The following is a 17440-nucleotide window of genomic DNA, read 5'->3' as shown; positions in this document are numbered from 1 at the left end:
TATGGCGCAATCTGACTGGCTGATAGTTCTCATGAATATTCCAAACAAAAGGTCATGTGGACATGAGCCCCGATGGGGTTATGTCAGATCCTATTATAACGATTGTGAGCGTATCCTAGGATCTGATTTTAATTAGATTGATTGTAATATTGACCTGACTTACTGATCCATCCTTAAAAAGGATCTTCCTCCAGCCATGACCAATGTGCATGGTGGATGTATTTCCAGCTTAGATTACAATATTTTCAATCTTTGACATGCTGACCCCAAAATAAATAGGGATTATTATAGGATTAAACATTCTTTTGGAAGAATTTATCGATGTGTAAACTCCGGACATTTTACTCACAAACTGAATAAAAGTGCGAAGCATTTTTATGTTAAGTTTGTGAGTAAAATGTCCGGAGTTTACACATCGATAAATTCTTCAAAAAGAATGTTTGATTCTTATAATTCCAATTCATTCACTTTATTAACAATTGCAAAAATTTGAATAGTTTCCCCGCACTATGTTGTTTGTTTTCAGGCGTGTATGAATACATCGCGTTTTCGGATTTATTGATGTGTAAACTCTTGTTCAGCTTTATTTTTGTCCAATCAAAACAATTGTAATAAATAAGATTGGAATTATAAGGTTATGACCATACCCTATATCATAATCATAGACTAGATACCCCATATCATAATCATAGACTAGATACCCCATATCATAATCATAGACTAGATACCCCATATCATAATCATAGACTAGATATATGACTTGTTGGGTGGAAACTATTATACAAAGATAATGAAACCGTTAAACCAGGGTATAATGATAAACATGTTTGAATCAATGTATGAAATTATTACTCGTTATTGCATATTTTGCTTCGTACTTTACCTTATGAAAAAGAAAAAAGCAAATATTTAAAAATTCGGAGAAAATTATTAGTCGTAGCTGGACAAGAATTGTAGCTGTCGTCAGTAAGGGTGTATAAATCTTGACTCTACAGAAATATGGATGCAGGGAGCCGGATGAAAGGTTTACTCAAAATGTCGATAATCCGGTTGATTTTCCTCATGTAAGTTTCATTGCTGGAGGTCATTGTAGTTAGAATGGACTGCCCTTATGATTTCCAGTATGGTACTTGTATTGTTTGATATTAACACTATATGTATTGCAATAGTCTGTCATAACAAGCTCTGTCAAATGCTGGAAGGTGCTTTTCTTGTTTTGAATAAGGGTTCAGACTTTCATTGCTGAGTATTCATTGTTTACATTGGATAATAGACAACCATTTAGAACATCTGACTAAACCAGGATGACATGTTGTGAACCTAATGCACATTAAAATGAAAAAAACAAGTTTAATGTTTTCAAAATTGATATTAAAATGTGTGGCGAAATTGTACTTGATCTGGCCCTGGGATCATGCAACACTCAGACTTAAGTCAAAATTTCAATAACCTGTGAAATGTTCATTACCTTTGAATCGGAACTCTTAATTTGCTGACACTAGACATTGAATGAAGCAATAATGAATAACAATTTTATTTTGGAATGATTGACTTCTCAATTACTTCATCACAATATTCAGATTTTGACTTAAGCTTAAGATGCTACATGATCCTGGGGCCTTATCTTTCCTAAACAAAACTAGGGTGTGGTAATTAAATCTGCCATCCCAATTAGATATAAAAATGTACTCACGATACCTGCTATTTTGATGATAGATGTATTTAGTTATTAGATTACTGGCCAGCAATGATCTGGTGTGTCAGATATTTTACACACCCCCCCCCCCCCAACAGATTGGGGAGGTATGTAGGAATCACCCTGTTTGTCTTTCCGTCCATCCCGATTCATTACAAAATATTTTTTCTGGACCGTAACTTTGTAATGGAAAAATATTCGAGGCTCATACTTGGCATAAGGGTTGCTTATGGCCAGTTGGTTTGTTATGACCCAGAACTAAAGTCATTTAGTCAAGGTGACTAGTAATGAATAATTTGAATTTTTTGTCTGGGGACTAACTTTATAGTTTTGTAGTGAATGGATATTAGAAGAACATATTTGACACAAAGATTGCTTATGATGTGTCTTAACCTTGAAGGAAGGTCATTTAGCCAAAGTCTAGGTCAGTGGTAAAAACAATAATGAAATCATTGTTAGGGCCTTAAATATTTAAACTTTACAATGGAAAGACCTCAGAAACTCATACTAAGTACGAAGGTTGCTTACGGGCAGATGGAATGTCATTCTAAACCAAAGTCAAGGTCATCAGGAAAATTAAATATGAAATCATCTTGGTAATAGCTTTGTAAATGTGAAATAAGTAGTTCTGAAATCCATTCTTGGTACAAAGGTTGCTTAAAAACAGATTGTACATCTTGACCCTGAAACAATATCATTTCATCAATGTCAAGGTCACTTAGAATATATATAACACCAACCTACCCTATCTACAGTGCCGTGGCCTTTTCAGCGATTATATATATATATATATATATATATATATATATACACACACATATATATACAATACATGTATATATATATATGTATATATATATATATATACATACATATATACAATGTATATATACATAAACTAAAATCTTTGGGTGTATTAGTCCTGTTTGGACAGCTCTAGTTAACATGCCTATAGTATACTGGTACCCTGCTCCTTGTATGAATGTCTGATGGTGCTTATGCTATCTTCCCAGTGTTGTGTCTTTGTGGCGTCTTGTAGAATAAGAGATTGCTAACTTTTGTCCTTTTTGTCCACTGCACTGTCAGAACACGGAGGATGATTGTGAAAAGAAGGTAGGAAAACTAACTGGATGACAGTTGCGCTAGATTTCACATCAAAAGATTTTAAACCGTAACAGAAATTAAAGCTAGCATGAGGGTAGGAAGGGATTTTTAAGGCTGTTATTTGTCTGTGAAATCAAGGAGTCAAGTACATGTCGGTATAATACTAAATGATACTGTGTCTGTCAGCATGAGATGTGAATTTGGCTTATACATTTAGAAAACACTGATGTAAACATATTGTAAAGGTCACCTGGCAGGGGCTTTAAGCAATGAATGATTTTGATGTTTCAGATATCTAGAGATGCAATTGTAAATTGTGAGTGGTAACACATCTCAAAATTTTTTACTGGTTCACTATGTTGAGATTTTATGAACAGAGTTGATTTCATTTTCTGTTTATTTCTGATTTGGTATTTGAAATATTCTGCAGGAATTTTGGTTGTCTGCATTACTATAATACACATACCAGCTATCTCTGCCTCAGATGGAATTGATTGTCAGTTATCATGTATATATGACACACATTCACTAACAGACACACTTTAATTGTAGCAATTTATAGAACAAGAGCAAGAAGCCAATACACCAGATTCAACAAATAAAGTAAGTTGTCCTCAGTTTGTCTTCATTGAATAGTAACAGTTACTGTTTATTTATCACCAACTGTAGGCTACAAAAATATTTTCTCTCTTCTTAATTCCAGCCCTTTGTAGCTGGAGTGCTGTTGGATAACGCCCGACCATCAGAGAACGGTGCTAGTCGATTGGCTGCTTCTTATGGAACCATGTCTGGCACTTCGTCAGTAAATAAGGACAGTGAGGAAGTGGACACTAATGATGTCCATTACTTCCAGTAAACCATCAGTCTTTTGCGTACACCAGTAAACCATCAGTCTTTTGCGTACACCAGTAAACATCAGTCTTTTGTGTACACCAGTAAACCATCAGTCTTTTGTGTACACCAGTAAACCATCAGTCTTTTGCGTACACCAGTAAACCATCAGTCTTTTGCGTACACCGGTATACCATCGTCTTTTGCGTACACCAGTAAACCATCAGTCTTTTGTGTACACCAGTAAACCATCAGTCTTTTGCATACACCAGTAAACCATTGTTTTTTGCGTACACCAGTAAACCATTGTTTTTTTTATATACATCAGTAAACCAAACTGTCAGCCTGCTATGACCATGAAGAATCTAGGTCTCTGTATTTTCTACATTCTTTATCACTCTTTGTGTCTGTACGCAGAGGAATATTAATGTAAATCATGAAACCTCCACAGCAGTCTGAATTCATTACTGTGGGATTTTACTATTGCATTTACACTAGCCTGAATGAAATGGGTCTGTATACAGGAAACAACATTTAGTAGGAATGCTGTTATAGGAAGTCCTTGTTGAAAACACAGTGTCCATTTCACAACTTGACATTGAGGGTTTCCTCAAATTGAACTTGATCTTCCACTTTATAAGGTTGAGACTTATTAAACTGAAGGGTCAGGGTGAAATTCACTGTGGCTGTATACTGGGGCTTTGTGTTTCACACACTTTGTTTTTAGTTATTTATAGATGCATAATACAATAGACATTGTTTCTTACGATAATGACAGCTTAATGTACAAGATTCTCCTCAAAAATAAAATTACCAACTTGTATTGAATTACTTTCTTTGTGATACATGTACTTAATTTTGTAACTTTAAAAGTTTTGTACACATTAGTACAGCCATGCATGTATATGTACAAGAACCCAAAGACTTGCTTGTATATTCACTGGCTTTTAATAAAGTGTGTTGGTGACATCACAATTACATGTTAGCATTAATAAAACTCCTATATTGAAATGGAGACTTTTCTTTGGTAGACGGGGATAATTATGATCATTTCATTTGATTTTTCTAACACTCAAAAATTTACAGTTCTAGCGGTGGATTTAGGGGGATGCAAACACACCCTTCCCCATTCAATTTTTTGTAATTGGAGGGGGAGGCATCATTTTTCCCTTCCTATTATTTAGATTAGTTATTGCAGACTATCACATACTTTTTGTATAAAAATGAGGAACATTTGATGTTACAACTGCTGTCAAAAAGACCCATGTAAAATATTTATGTGTGGGTTGCTTTTTTGGGGGGTTGTTGTTTATATGCCTTTCAATATAAAATGAAGTATTAGATAAAGTGTGAGAGGTATTTTTGCAGTAGAGGACCTATGTTTTGTATGAGTTGTGTGAATGATACTGAGGATGATTTTCCTGTTTGAGTATAGTCTTAGTAAATACGTATTTAATATGTGAAATTGTTCAATATAAGACAGAAATATTATACATTTATAGTTTCCTTGAGCAAGACGCTCCAAGTGATTGAATTTTTTTTTATCAGAGTACTGTATGTTTAATATCTATTTGTGTGAGGTCTGTGCTATGAGCTTTTCAAATTGTTATGTCATACTCTAGAACCATGAGACCATTTTGAATTAACCTTAACTAATTGCATTTTGAAGAAGAGTAAATTCCAAGTTCAAGATTGGATAAATGAAGAGATAGTTCCATTAAAGCAATACTAGCTCTTATTTTGATGTCGAAAATTTTTGTTGCAAAATTGTGAATTACTATTTCAATGACAGAAAAAAAAAATAAGGTTTATAAACTTTTGTTACAAATATTCATATTAGAAAACCAATCCAGAGGCTCCGAAAGAAGTAAAATTACATTAGTGTCTTCCTGTACAAATATTGATTTCTATTATTAATGCTATATATTCAATAGAACTGAAATTTTTATTTTGATAAAATCTTAAACTTAGTTTTAATTATACCAATGCCTATGGTTAAAGTTACATACGAAACTATCATAATAGCACATTTTTACAACAAATTAAAGATTTCAGATTTAGAGCCAATATTACTTTAATGAAGGGAAACAATCATGAAATAGCAATAGGCAGGTGCTATATTAAAAAAGAAAAAGCAAAAAAAAAAAAAAAAAATTGACACTGATTCCAAGTTTATGATTAGATCATCTTTGATAGGGTCTGTATTTTTGCATGGGAGTATAACAGACAGAACTTTTAAAAGTATTCTTCATAGTTTAAAAAAAAAATTAATGCTAAACAATGTTAAATTGATATTGATGCAGTGAAAAAATAGACTATCTTTGTATTACAGGAGAATGTTCACTGTTCATCACTTTGATTTTAATGCAAAGGCACAGCAACCAGTAACTTGAAAAGTGCATCTCGATGATTTGCATTTCTTGTTCCAAACTTCAAACATTAATATAAAATGTAGGCCATATACAAGTTTAATTTACTGTACAATCTTTACTTTTTGTGAGGGGTTACTTTTCGTTGTTTTTTTCTTGTTATAAGCATGCCCATGAATAACCCACATAGAAGAGAACTACAAGAAAAAATAACAACTGTGCATCCATGGAATCAAGTTCTCACAAATGTTCTTCTTTTTCCCAAACCACAAAAATTTAAATCCCATGAAAATAAGAGATTCTACAGTTTCTCTGTACATGTAGATTAGTGTTTGCTTTAATTTGTTGTTACAAATATTTTATGTATTATCGGGTAGTATACTTTTGATTAGGATGATTTTATGTGCAATATACGTCCATGTTCATGCTCCTACATATATACATTTATTGTTGAAGAATAATAGAGTTTATCTTGTCTTGTGCGCATGTTTTTTCCTTTATGTTACTTAAAAGAATAAAGTCATGTCTGATTGTTAGTAAATTTTATTTTCTATTAGTTCAAGTGAGCTTTTCTGATCACATTCTGTCTGGCTTTGATTTGTCCGACCATAAGCTTTTAACACTTTCAACTGCGGGCCAATTTCAGCCAAACTTGCCACAAAGCATGCTTGAGGAAAGAGGATTCAAGATTGTTCGGATGAAGTGCCACACACTCTTTGAAGTGGAGATACTTAAGAATTAGTGAAATTTCATGGCATATATCTTTTAAAAATCTTCTCAAGAACCACGGGGCTAATTTCAAATAAAACTTGACACAAATCATCCTTGGGTAAAGGGGAATCAGGTTTGATCAATTGAAGGGCCATGCTCCCTCCAAAGGGGAGATAATCAAGAAAAGGTAAAAATAGGGTGGGATCATTTAAAAGCTCAAGAACCACTTGGCCAGTAAAGTTCAAATTGACATGAAGACTTTGAGATAGTAGATTCAGGTTTGTTCAAATCATGCTCCCCGAGGGTAGGGTAGAACCACAGTAGGGTATCAAAATTAAACATGGGGATATATGTGACGCGTCATGAGACTTTGGGTCCAAATGAGGTAAACATCTCAAGAACGGGGCCATGATTAATCATGTAATAAGCAAGCATCCAGAATACAACTGAGAAACGAAACTGCTATCGGCTGCAAACTTCCCCCAATGTTTGTTTGCACACTAACCAAATCTCTAAACGATGAGACCTGCTATCAACTGCTGTAAATTTTGTGTACCAGTGATGTGATTTATGTGAAAGAAAAGATGATATAAAATCGATGTGCACATACATGTGAATAAAATCATAGTGTCGGAATCAAAATGCATAAATATTATTATTAATATATAGCGATATGATATGATTACCCAATAACATATGAAACAATTTAAAACAACCCTTAGGAATAATTAAATACATAAAAAGGACATAGGTATAAGAAACAAACAGGTTTTTTAAAAAAAAGATCTGATGATCCGTGCCTGTCAACGAGACGTGATCCAACTCTTCGGATCAAGTTACTGTAGTAGTGATAAATTTATTATATACCCCCATTTTAAACCCACATTTATAAGATAATAAATGTAATCCAAATGATCTAAAACACAGACATACAGTGAAGTTATATTTTTTGTGTACGCAGTTTTGTTTGTGACACTGTCAATATTTTTCACAAACAATGTTGCTTGATACTTTGCAACATCCTCAAGATTCAGAGGATACTGATACGGAATCAGAAAACCAGTGTGGTGATACGGAACATCGGATAACACTGAAATCAATAGTATCAAAAAACTAAACATTGATGGGTATAAAATAAAAGGAATTGCATTAATAATAATCAAATTGATCTTTATTCTCATATAAAAACTTCGTTCCCCTATTGTAACCCCACCCCGGGGGTGGGGGTCCATGATGTCAGGAAGCTTCCGCATGTGTTTTATCTTTTCTGACGTAAATGACCCCACCCTAATTTTTATACGCCGTCATTAGCGGAAGAACCAAGCAAACACAATAGGCCTCCAAACTTCGTTTGGGAGACTTAAATATTAAAGCCATATTCCCTTTGGTTCAAAAGATATAGCCAATGTCATTGCCCACACCACACCCAGGGTCACATTTGTCCCAGCAAGCTAATTTGTCCATATAAAGCATTTGCACAGACGCACAGGCTTTTAATTACTATAGAGCACCTACCTATTGTGGGGACGTAATAATAAATTTATAGCCCAAAAATTATTACAAGGGACCTCTCCCTCCTCCCAAGCAGAACACCCACCCCACAAGAGGAGCATCTCCTATGTAAGACCAAAGTTTTTTAATTTCTTGGTTTACAGATTTTTTTCCTATCATTTTATTTTTTATGAAACATTCACATCATTTTGTGATTAAAGCAGATTTGGCAAAAGGCAGTTTATCTTGAAGAAAAAAAGATTTCAGGTTTTCAGTGATGCTTTTCTGTTTATTCCAAACTAACAAAGGTTGAAAAATGACCGCTATCAATTATACAACTATTATTACATTATGTATATCCTTTTTTTAAAAACAGCACTGCATTTTCTTGTCTACGTTAGCAGCAAGAATATCGCCAATTGTATGAGAAATAGTTATTTTTATCAATTTTTTCTTCCCTGATGAAATGCCATCCGTTTGGTCGATAAGAATGATATAGGCATCGTTACTATCATCAGTGGCCATATCTGTTTACATGGTTTGTTTTAAAAAAACCAGAATAACAATATTTCACAAAAAAAACCCAGAATAACAATATTTCGCAAAAGGAATAGTGATTACTAAATACAAATCAATAAGTATGAGTTTCAGGATTTTCTATTTGTAAAATTTAATAAAATGCATTTTTAAAAAATATTTTCGGTTTGGCATATTAGATGGAATCGGCGGAATTAGAAAAAAAAGTAGTTTGCATTTTTTTTTCAATTGCCCAGAAATTAGGGTCGGTGGATCCGTAAACCAAGAAGTAAAAAAAAAAAGTGGCCTAATAGTGTTAAACATACCGATATTTTGCTGGGTTTCCTGAATAATTATTCTAAAAACATTAACAACAAGAACAGGTCAACAGCATAATGATTTTGTTAATTTAAAAAAGACATTTATTAACAGGCATGAATAATTTGATCAAAGATGAAGTAGACCAATGTGACCACTTGTAGTCTCCTTCAGTTTGGGGTCTTCGGCATTTACTATGAGGTTCTAGAATGTGATAAGTCTATAAAACAGAGTGTATTTCTAAAGATCTTCTTCATCTGAATCATCTGACTCTTCCAGAGCCTCCTGCAAAAGAATTCAAAATTTGAATAAATGCATAATATGTCTTATAATTAAGATACCATTATGCTGTATAAGATAGAATAAATAGGATCATCTTACCTTTGCAAATTTCTCTGCCTCTGCATAAACATTTTGTGGAACAAGTTCATGTTTTCCACCAGTGACTGTAAAAATGCAATAAACCATATAAGCTTATACATGTAATGAATTCCCGCTTATTGTGGTGAAGTGATATTTAATCACCTCGGAGAGGTAAATTACCAAACTTTTATTAAATTCTAGATCTTGTTTTTATGAAAAACAAATGTCTTTCCAGCTCCCCAAACAGGAATGCTCCAAATGAACCTCCTCCCCTTAATGTACTGCATGGTATGGAGGAGAAAGCATGAGCAGGAGCACAATTATGAAATCCCATAAGCCACATAGGAGAAGTGTTCACAAACTATTTTAAAACCCTCCACTCCTCAGATCCATTATTACTTTAAGGATAACAATAGGATCCTCCTGTCCCTATAATATGCACATCTGCAAATAGCATTGAAGTATTACACAAAATTTCAAGTCTATAGGATAAGCCATATAGGAGAAGTGTTCACAAGCTATTTTAACATCTTTCATCCCTCTCAGATCTACTATAACTTTTAGGAAAATAAATGGATCGTCCTGTCCCAAGAATATGCAAATCTACAAATGCTATGAAGCATTGTACAAAATTTCAAATCTATCCGATGAGTCATATAGAAGGAGAAGTGTTCACAAGCTATTTTACATCCTCCTTCCTCTTAGAACCACTATAACTTTTAGAAAAATCATTGGATCCTCCTGTCCCGAAAATATGCACATATACAAATGGCAGTGAAGCATTGTACAAAATTTCAAATCTATCCGATAAGCCATATAGGAGGAAAAGCGTTCACAAGGTATTTTAACATCCTCCACCCCTCTTAGATCCACTAAAACTTTTAGGAAAATAATTGGATCCTCATGCCCCAAAAATATGCACATCTACAAATGGCAATGAAATATTGTACAAAGTTTCAAATTCATCTGATAAGCCATATAGGAGGAGAAAAAGTTTCAAATCTATCCGATAAGACATATAGGAGGAGAAGTGTTCACAAGCTATTTTACATCTTCTATCCCTCTTAGATCCACTATAACTTTTAGGAAAATCATTGGATCCTCTTGTCCCACCAATATGCACATCCACAAATGGCAATGAAGCATTGTACAAAGTTTTAAGTCTATCCAATAAGCAATATAGGAGGAGAAACCTTCACAAGGTTTTGTGACAGACAGACGGACGGACAGAGAGTAAAAAAACAATGTCTCCCCCTGAAAGAGGGGAGACATAATAATAAAGTTTGGTTGATATAACGAATTGATCTTTGTTGGCTCTGGAAGTTCACTATAACTGTATTTTACTGTATTTGTTAACAGGCTTACAATGGTAATATTGAACAGTAGTATTCAACAAAATTTAATAGTTTCAAATTCAATAGTAATATTTAAACTGTATATGCTTGCAGGCTTACAATAGTAAAATTCAATACAAATCTAGAATCAAAAATATTTTCTACTGTACCTTCACCAACCCAGCTAAGTTCCAACTCAAAGTTCTTGTCTTTCACTTCGTCATGTACAATGTAAATTCTGTCAAATACATATAAAGTTTCATACTAGTATTTAAAAAAAATGTACCTCACTATCAATTTACATTTAATTAATTGTACAATATATACATTAAAATTTATCTAAAGGGCAGCAACTCATATTCTATTTCAAAACTAAATGCATTTCAAAAATTTAATTTTCTTCCATTACAGTAATTTCTTAACACACTTACATTTTTGCAACTTCTTTCACTAGGTCAGCAATTGGCATATCTTTCATCTGTAACAGCGAGAAAGAAAACATACAATCTCTTAAAGATTCTTCTTCAGTATTCTTGGTAATTCTCTAAGTCTCCAATAACATTACATTAAAAGATATCATTATAATCTGCTGATTATAAAGTCTCCCAAATGAAGTATTGGCTATATAAACGTAGCTCCCTTTCATGGAACCCGTGTCAATTTTAATTTCATTTAAAACATGTAGATCACAAAGACCTTGATTTTGAAAATTTAAATCCCTGTTTCCTTTAGTAAACATGACTTTACTTGACCTTGATCCTAGCTTGTACATTAAGTCCTAACATCCTCGAATCATTTCTGAAGATCCAATGTCTCTATCAGTCTCGGTTCTAATGTTATACAAGCTTTTATGATCAAGGTCATTCGAATCTCTTGACCTTGATACTAGTTTATAGGTCCCATCATCCTCTTTATCATTTCTGAAGATCCTGTGTTGCTATTAGTCCTGGTTTTAAAGTTATGCTAGTTTTTATTTTCATAATCAGAGGTCAAAGTCACTGGAGTCCCTTGACAGTATTTCATAGGACCTGTTATTCTCATCTCTCTTCCAAAGACTCTTGGACTCTACCTATCATATATTTCAAGTTACATCTGTTGAATTTTGAAATTTTTTTCCTATAGAATTTTGTTAAACCCCACCCCCATTTGTTAACCCCAAATGTACCCTAACCCCTTTCAATATGAAAACAAAAACATCTCTGCACAACTAGATACATTGACCTACCATATCCTCGAATATGTAATACTTTCACCAAACAGGTTACGAAGAATGGCTGCAGACATTTTTAGAAAGAAGCAGAAGAATAAGAACCGAGCAAAAACAAGTCTCCAGACTTCATTTTGGAGACTTTTAAATTCTAGCACTTTTGTATTAAGAAGACTTTGCTGTGGTATATCTCCTCACTGTCAGCAAGGTAGTCTGAAATCGATTTCTTCTCAAACTTCAAAGGAAATATCTCTGATGTGAAAAATGTCTGGGAGCAGAAGCTATGGCTCTAATAAATGTAAAGTTAAAATACCTTTAATTTCTCTATTTCAGTTTTAGCTGCTTGTTTAGCTTTCCCTGTTGCACATCCATGAAATCCCTGTCAGCAAAAAATTCTAAATATTAACTAGACAGATCACAGTACATGTACCAATGAATACCATATCCCAATGAGTACCTCATGAATAGTATTCAAAAAGGGATTTAATATGTCATATTTCAAAAGGACATGAACGCCATAAAATATATAACAGTAGGTATACAAGTGGTTTTCTTTTGTAAGATATTAAATATGAGTGTTGATATTAAATATGAGTATTGATATTAAATATGAGTGTTGATATCGAACATAAGTGTTACTGTTACTGGGTAGAATTACATGCACTATATCTTTTCTCAGAATGCAGTTGAAATTTGGTATCTCGGACATCGATATCTTGAATACCATGTATATGTCAAAGTGAGTTGAAAGTCCTAACTACAATTTCTTTATGTATTTCAAACTTATTATCTCAAACCCTCGACTATCTCTTATGTTTTTCTCAGCCCCATGGAGTTTGAGATAAATAAGTTTGACTGTACTATACCCATGAGAGTTTGAGATAAATAGGTTTGACTGTACTATACCCATGGAGTTTGAGATAAATAGGTTTGACTGTACTATACCCATGAGAGTTTGAGATAAATAGGTTTGTCTGTACTATACCCATGAGAGTTTGAGATAAATAGGTTTGTCTGTACTATACCCATGAGAGTTTGAGATAAATAGGTTTGTCTGTACTATACCCATGAGACTCCTGATGGATCAATCATGTACATCTGTGGTCCCTCCTCTGGTGTGTAGCTGCCCATGATGAGACTGACTCCAAACGGACGGACACTGCTGTATAGAGTGTGAGCATGTACATACCCAGACACCCGGTCTATTAAGTGCTGTAAAGGAAACACGCACGGCTGACATGATTTTGGGTATACGTAAAACAATATACAGTGAAACATGCTTATAATGAACATACCTATAACAAATTCATGATTATTCTGAAGTGATATTTATTCCCCTTTGAAAAAAAATATTAAAAATTATATTGGAAATAACAAAGTTCGGTTATAATGAACTGGTTTTGGTTTTTTATTGGTCCTGGAAGTTTGCTATAACCATGATTTACTGTATAAGGATCCCAATAGCGAGGCGTATAGATCACAATAGACAGTTCTGTGTAGCAACTACTGATAAATTACCTCTCCATCAATCCAAGTACTTAGGGTATACTGATGCTGACAATCTCAGTTACAAATGTAATCAGCCTTACTTTCTTGAAATAAATTATGGATACCCTTAGTAGAAGTTGGTAAAATTTAATTGATATTCTAATCTAGAGTGGGAAGAGGGACCTGTAAATTGTATCAGACCATCAAACCTTAATTATTTAGTTAGTGGAATAGCAGATCTGTAAATATATCTGACCTCCATATCTTGAGGGGGATGTGGGACCCATATCTGACCTCCATATCTTGAGGGGGATATGGGACCCATATCTGACCTCCGTATCTTGAGGGGGATATGGGACCCTTATCTGACCTCCATATCTTGAGAGGAATGAGGGACCTATAATTGTATTAGACCATCAAACTTAGAATTGGATAGTGGATCCATAAATGTACAATGTATTTGAATGAGGAATCCACAATTGTATCTGATCCCCATACCTTGAGTAGTATGAGGGACCTGCAATTGCATTTGAAGCCCATAACTTATCATAATTATCTTAGTGGGATAAGGGATCTGAAATTATATGACCTCCATATTTTGATAAGTATGAGGGATTCACAATTTTTTGTGATCCCTGCACCTTGAGTGGGATGAAGGACTTAAATTATATCTGTCCCTGTACCTTGAGTAGGATGTGGAACCTGTGGTTATATCTGACCCCGTACCTTGAGTGGGATGTGGAACCTGTAATTATACCTGACCCCGTACCTTGAGTGGGATGAGGGGACCTGTAATTATACCTGACCCCGTACCTTGAGTGGGATAAGGGGACCTGTAATTATACCTGACCCCGTACCTTGAGTGGGATGAGGGGACCTGTAATTATACCTGACCCCGTACCTTGAGTGGGATGAGGGGACCTGTAATTATACCTGACCCCGTACCTTGAGTGGGATGTGGAACCTGTAATTATACCTGACCCCGTACCTTGAGTGGGATGAGGGGACCTGTAATTATACCTGACCCCGTACCTTGAGTGGGATGGGAGATCCATAATTATATCTGTAATTAGAGGCCTCCTCTCTAGCTGTATCCACTACAGCTCGGGAGTCCGCCATCAGTCCCGCTGTTGCCTACAAAAAAACCCCCATAAATACACAATTAATAACTCTTAATAAATACATGCATACAACCAAAAGGCCTACATGTCAAGCAGATCTACAAACATTTCTGATAGGAATACACAATAAATTTGCAACACTTGATCATGTGTTGCACATTTACTTTCATTATCATGAACATCATATTGCTACATGTATTGGAAACCCATGTTAGAATTACTTCATTAAGTCAAATTGTGTTACAATCCTTTATCTTTCTACAGATAGATGTTCTTTACAAACTCTGATATGTCTATCAACTTCAATGTCGCAAGTCCTATATTTGGTATACGGACAGAAAGTCACAGGACAAAAAGACACAGGACAAAAAGTCACAAAATCCGTAGGACAAAAAGTCACAATGATGATTTTTGATTAGATAGGATAAAAAGTCACAGGACAAAAAGTCACAGGACAAAACGTCACAAAAAAGCTCACTAAAGCTGTTGTTCAGACACCAGACATTTCTTACAGTGGATGGGAGGTAGAAGGGAATACATGTCATCATTCTTATTGGTGTTTGTTTTGCCACATTTAGCACTTTCAGTTCATTATTAGATGTTCATTATTAGATAATAAGAAAGGAAAAATCATTAACTTGTTTATATAGCAATTATTATTTGACAGTTCACTTCTTGTTTTGACAATAATCTGGAGTGAAAGGAAGCCAACTACAATTCTGCCATCAAATTTTGCTTTGACAATCATTAATATGTAGTATACTAAACCAAATGATCATCAAGCTTATTTTTATTTAATCTCTTTTTAAAAATCAAAATATTTTACAATAAATATGATAAAAGGAATAACAATTTTATGATTATTATCAAAATCTCATAGAAAATATAAATTTTGCATATATATTTTCCTTAAACTTTACAAAAAGAACAGATCTGTTTTAAAATATATATAAAAAATCAATACTTTTTATTTTCTTATAAACTGTGACTTTTTGTCCAGTGACTTTTTGTCCTACTTTCATAAAATTTCTTATTGTGACTTTTTGTCCATGGTCATTTTGTCCGTGACTTTTTGTCCTGTGACTTTCTGTCCTACATTCCTATATTTGTATGTATAAATCTCATGTGTTTATCATCTTACATCAGTATACTACAAGCCCTACATCTTAGTACAACACAACATATATAATACTTACAAGCCCTATATGTCTGTCAACATTGAAGATTCTTTTATTTGCTCCAATTTCGTATAATTTTGATGTTACGAGTTTTTCTACTCCAAACACAACCCCATCTTTTCCTCTGATACCGACTGAAGTACTGTAGTAAAATGAATTTGCAATTGAACACCATATTTGTTCAGAACAGTTATAATATAATTGTGGCTATAAAAAAAGTACAGAAGTACTGCTTCTATTTTATCAATAGATTACAAGGTATACTATAGAGAAAAACAATGCCATATTTTTCACCCTAGTTCTGATCATTCTTTTAAGATACATAAATCCACAGGGTCAATTAGGGCTGTCACGGTTCCAAAATTTTCAGATCGGGTCAGTTCTAAATTCTTTACTTCGGGTTCGGGTATTTTGGTTCGGGTCTATATAACTATTTAAAAAATCTAATATACAGTTATAATCAAAAACCTTTATTGTATTTTGTCACAATAATTACTCGGGGACGTGGACTGAGGTTTAGACTAAACATCCATGGTACTAAAAACAGCATTGTCACTTCTACTCGTTTCCATCCATGCTTTCAATGTTTTGTCATTGACAATGTTGATTCTGTGGCGTATTTTCAATGTGTCTGTCATATCTTACATATACTGTCATTATTTACAGTTTTGTCCACAATGCCATAATTTAATAATTGATCAAAATACCGCCACCTTTGAGGATTTTGACAACATTTCGTTTAAACGGATTTCTAATAATGATTCTATTTTAAAAACCAAACCTGAACCGAAATACAAAAAAATGGAACCGAACCCGACCTGAACAACACGACCCGCAGTTTTCGGATATTTCGGGTACCCGTTGCAGCCCTAGGGTCAATGTATACCATATCTGGTTTACACAGGTTTAAACTGACTTACCCGCTATTTTCTACAGCCTTCAATGCATATTCAACTTGAAACACACGACCATCTGGTGAAAATTGGGATGCTGATAAATCATACTGAAAAATACATGCACAAAGAATGTCAGAAATCATCATTCTCAACCTCACAAATTACTGCAATATACCAAAGATTTATACTTACTGATTTATGGAAAAATTATGACTTTACTATAGATTGTGAGCATTCAGACATGGCAGTCAAACATGAATATTCTGCATGTACGGTACAAACATTGTACAAACATTTTAACTATTTTCATTAAATTGCTATGCCATTTTCAAATCGTTCTGTTTATTTCTTATAAATGTTTTGTTTTGTAACTGGGAGGTTGTGAGTTTGAGCCCAGCTCGTGCCATCGCCACATCAAACCCAAGATGTAAACATAGGTAGTGATTGGTCCTTTGCATTATGTTTGGCATTAAGAAGTGAAAATTAAGGGGTGCATGGGTCTTTCGTATATGACCTCATGTACAGAGGTGTAAAGAACCCTAACTGCTATGGCCGCAAGTGCTGAGCATCTAAGTCTAAATTTGTGGTACTTCACCTACAGTTGGTGACGTCTCAGTATGAGTGAAAAGTTCTCGACAGGGTGTAAAAAAAAAACCTATGAATTATGATTCTGTAGCAACCTAGTAGGGCAAAGAGGACCAAAATTTTCAGGTTCCATAGATATGGTTGAAATTTTCATTAGTTTTCTTTATTTTCCCTTAAAACATGTATATACATGTTACCTATAGGAAGAGCTCTGAAGGGCCATGAGAGGGCT

The 17440-nt window shown here is 34.1% G+C and overlaps 2 protein-coding genes across 2 annotated transcripts in view; one reads left to right on the top strand and one right to left on the bottom strand.

The window, feature by feature from the left end:
* LOC125651075 (calcium permeable stress-gated cation channel 1-like) overlaps nt 1-6541 on the top strand; it is a 91253-nt gene extending 84712 nt beyond the window's left edge. The window contains 3 exon segments of the mRNA XM_056165091.1: nt 996-1064; nt 3353-3403; nt 3504-6541. Of these exon segments, the coding sequence (XP_056021066.1) occupies nt 996-1064; nt 3353-3403; nt 3504-3656 (273 nt within the window). The 3' untranslated portion in view covers nt 3657-6541.
* A 2563-nt stretch (nt 6542-9104) lies between these two features.
* The window catches only part of LOC125652196 (proteasome subunit alpha type-3-like), a 9100-nt gene continuing 764 nt past the window's right edge, over nt 9105-17440 (bottom strand). Inside the window, exons 2-10 of the mRNA XM_048881202.2 lie at nt 16648-16730; nt 15746-15869; nt 14461-14562; nt 13006-13152; nt 12254-12319; nt 11165-11211; nt 10904-10971; nt 9418-9482; nt 9105-9321 (exon numbers count right to left, since the gene is read on the bottom strand). Of these exons, the coding sequence (XP_048737159.2) occupies nt 9277-9321; nt 9418-9482; nt 10904-10971; nt 11165-11211; nt 12254-12319; nt 13006-13152; nt 14461-14562; nt 15746-15869; nt 16648-16730 (747 nt within the window). The 3' untranslated portion in view covers nt 9105-9276. The remainder of the gene's footprint in view (nt 9322-9417; nt 9483-10903; nt 10972-11164; nt 11212-12253; nt 12320-13005; nt 13153-14460; nt 14563-15745; nt 15870-16647; nt 16731-17440) is intronic.

This window comes from Ostrea edulis, chromosome 5, assembly GCF_947568905.1.
Source record: "Ostrea edulis chromosome 5, xbOstEdul1.1, whole genome shotgun sequence".
Classification (NCBI taxonomy): domain Eukaryota; kingdom Metazoa; phylum Mollusca; class Bivalvia; order Ostreida; family Ostreidae; genus Ostrea; species Ostrea edulis.
Note: the sequence above shows the minus strand (reverse complement) of the source record. Positions and strands in the feature narration are given on the sequence as shown.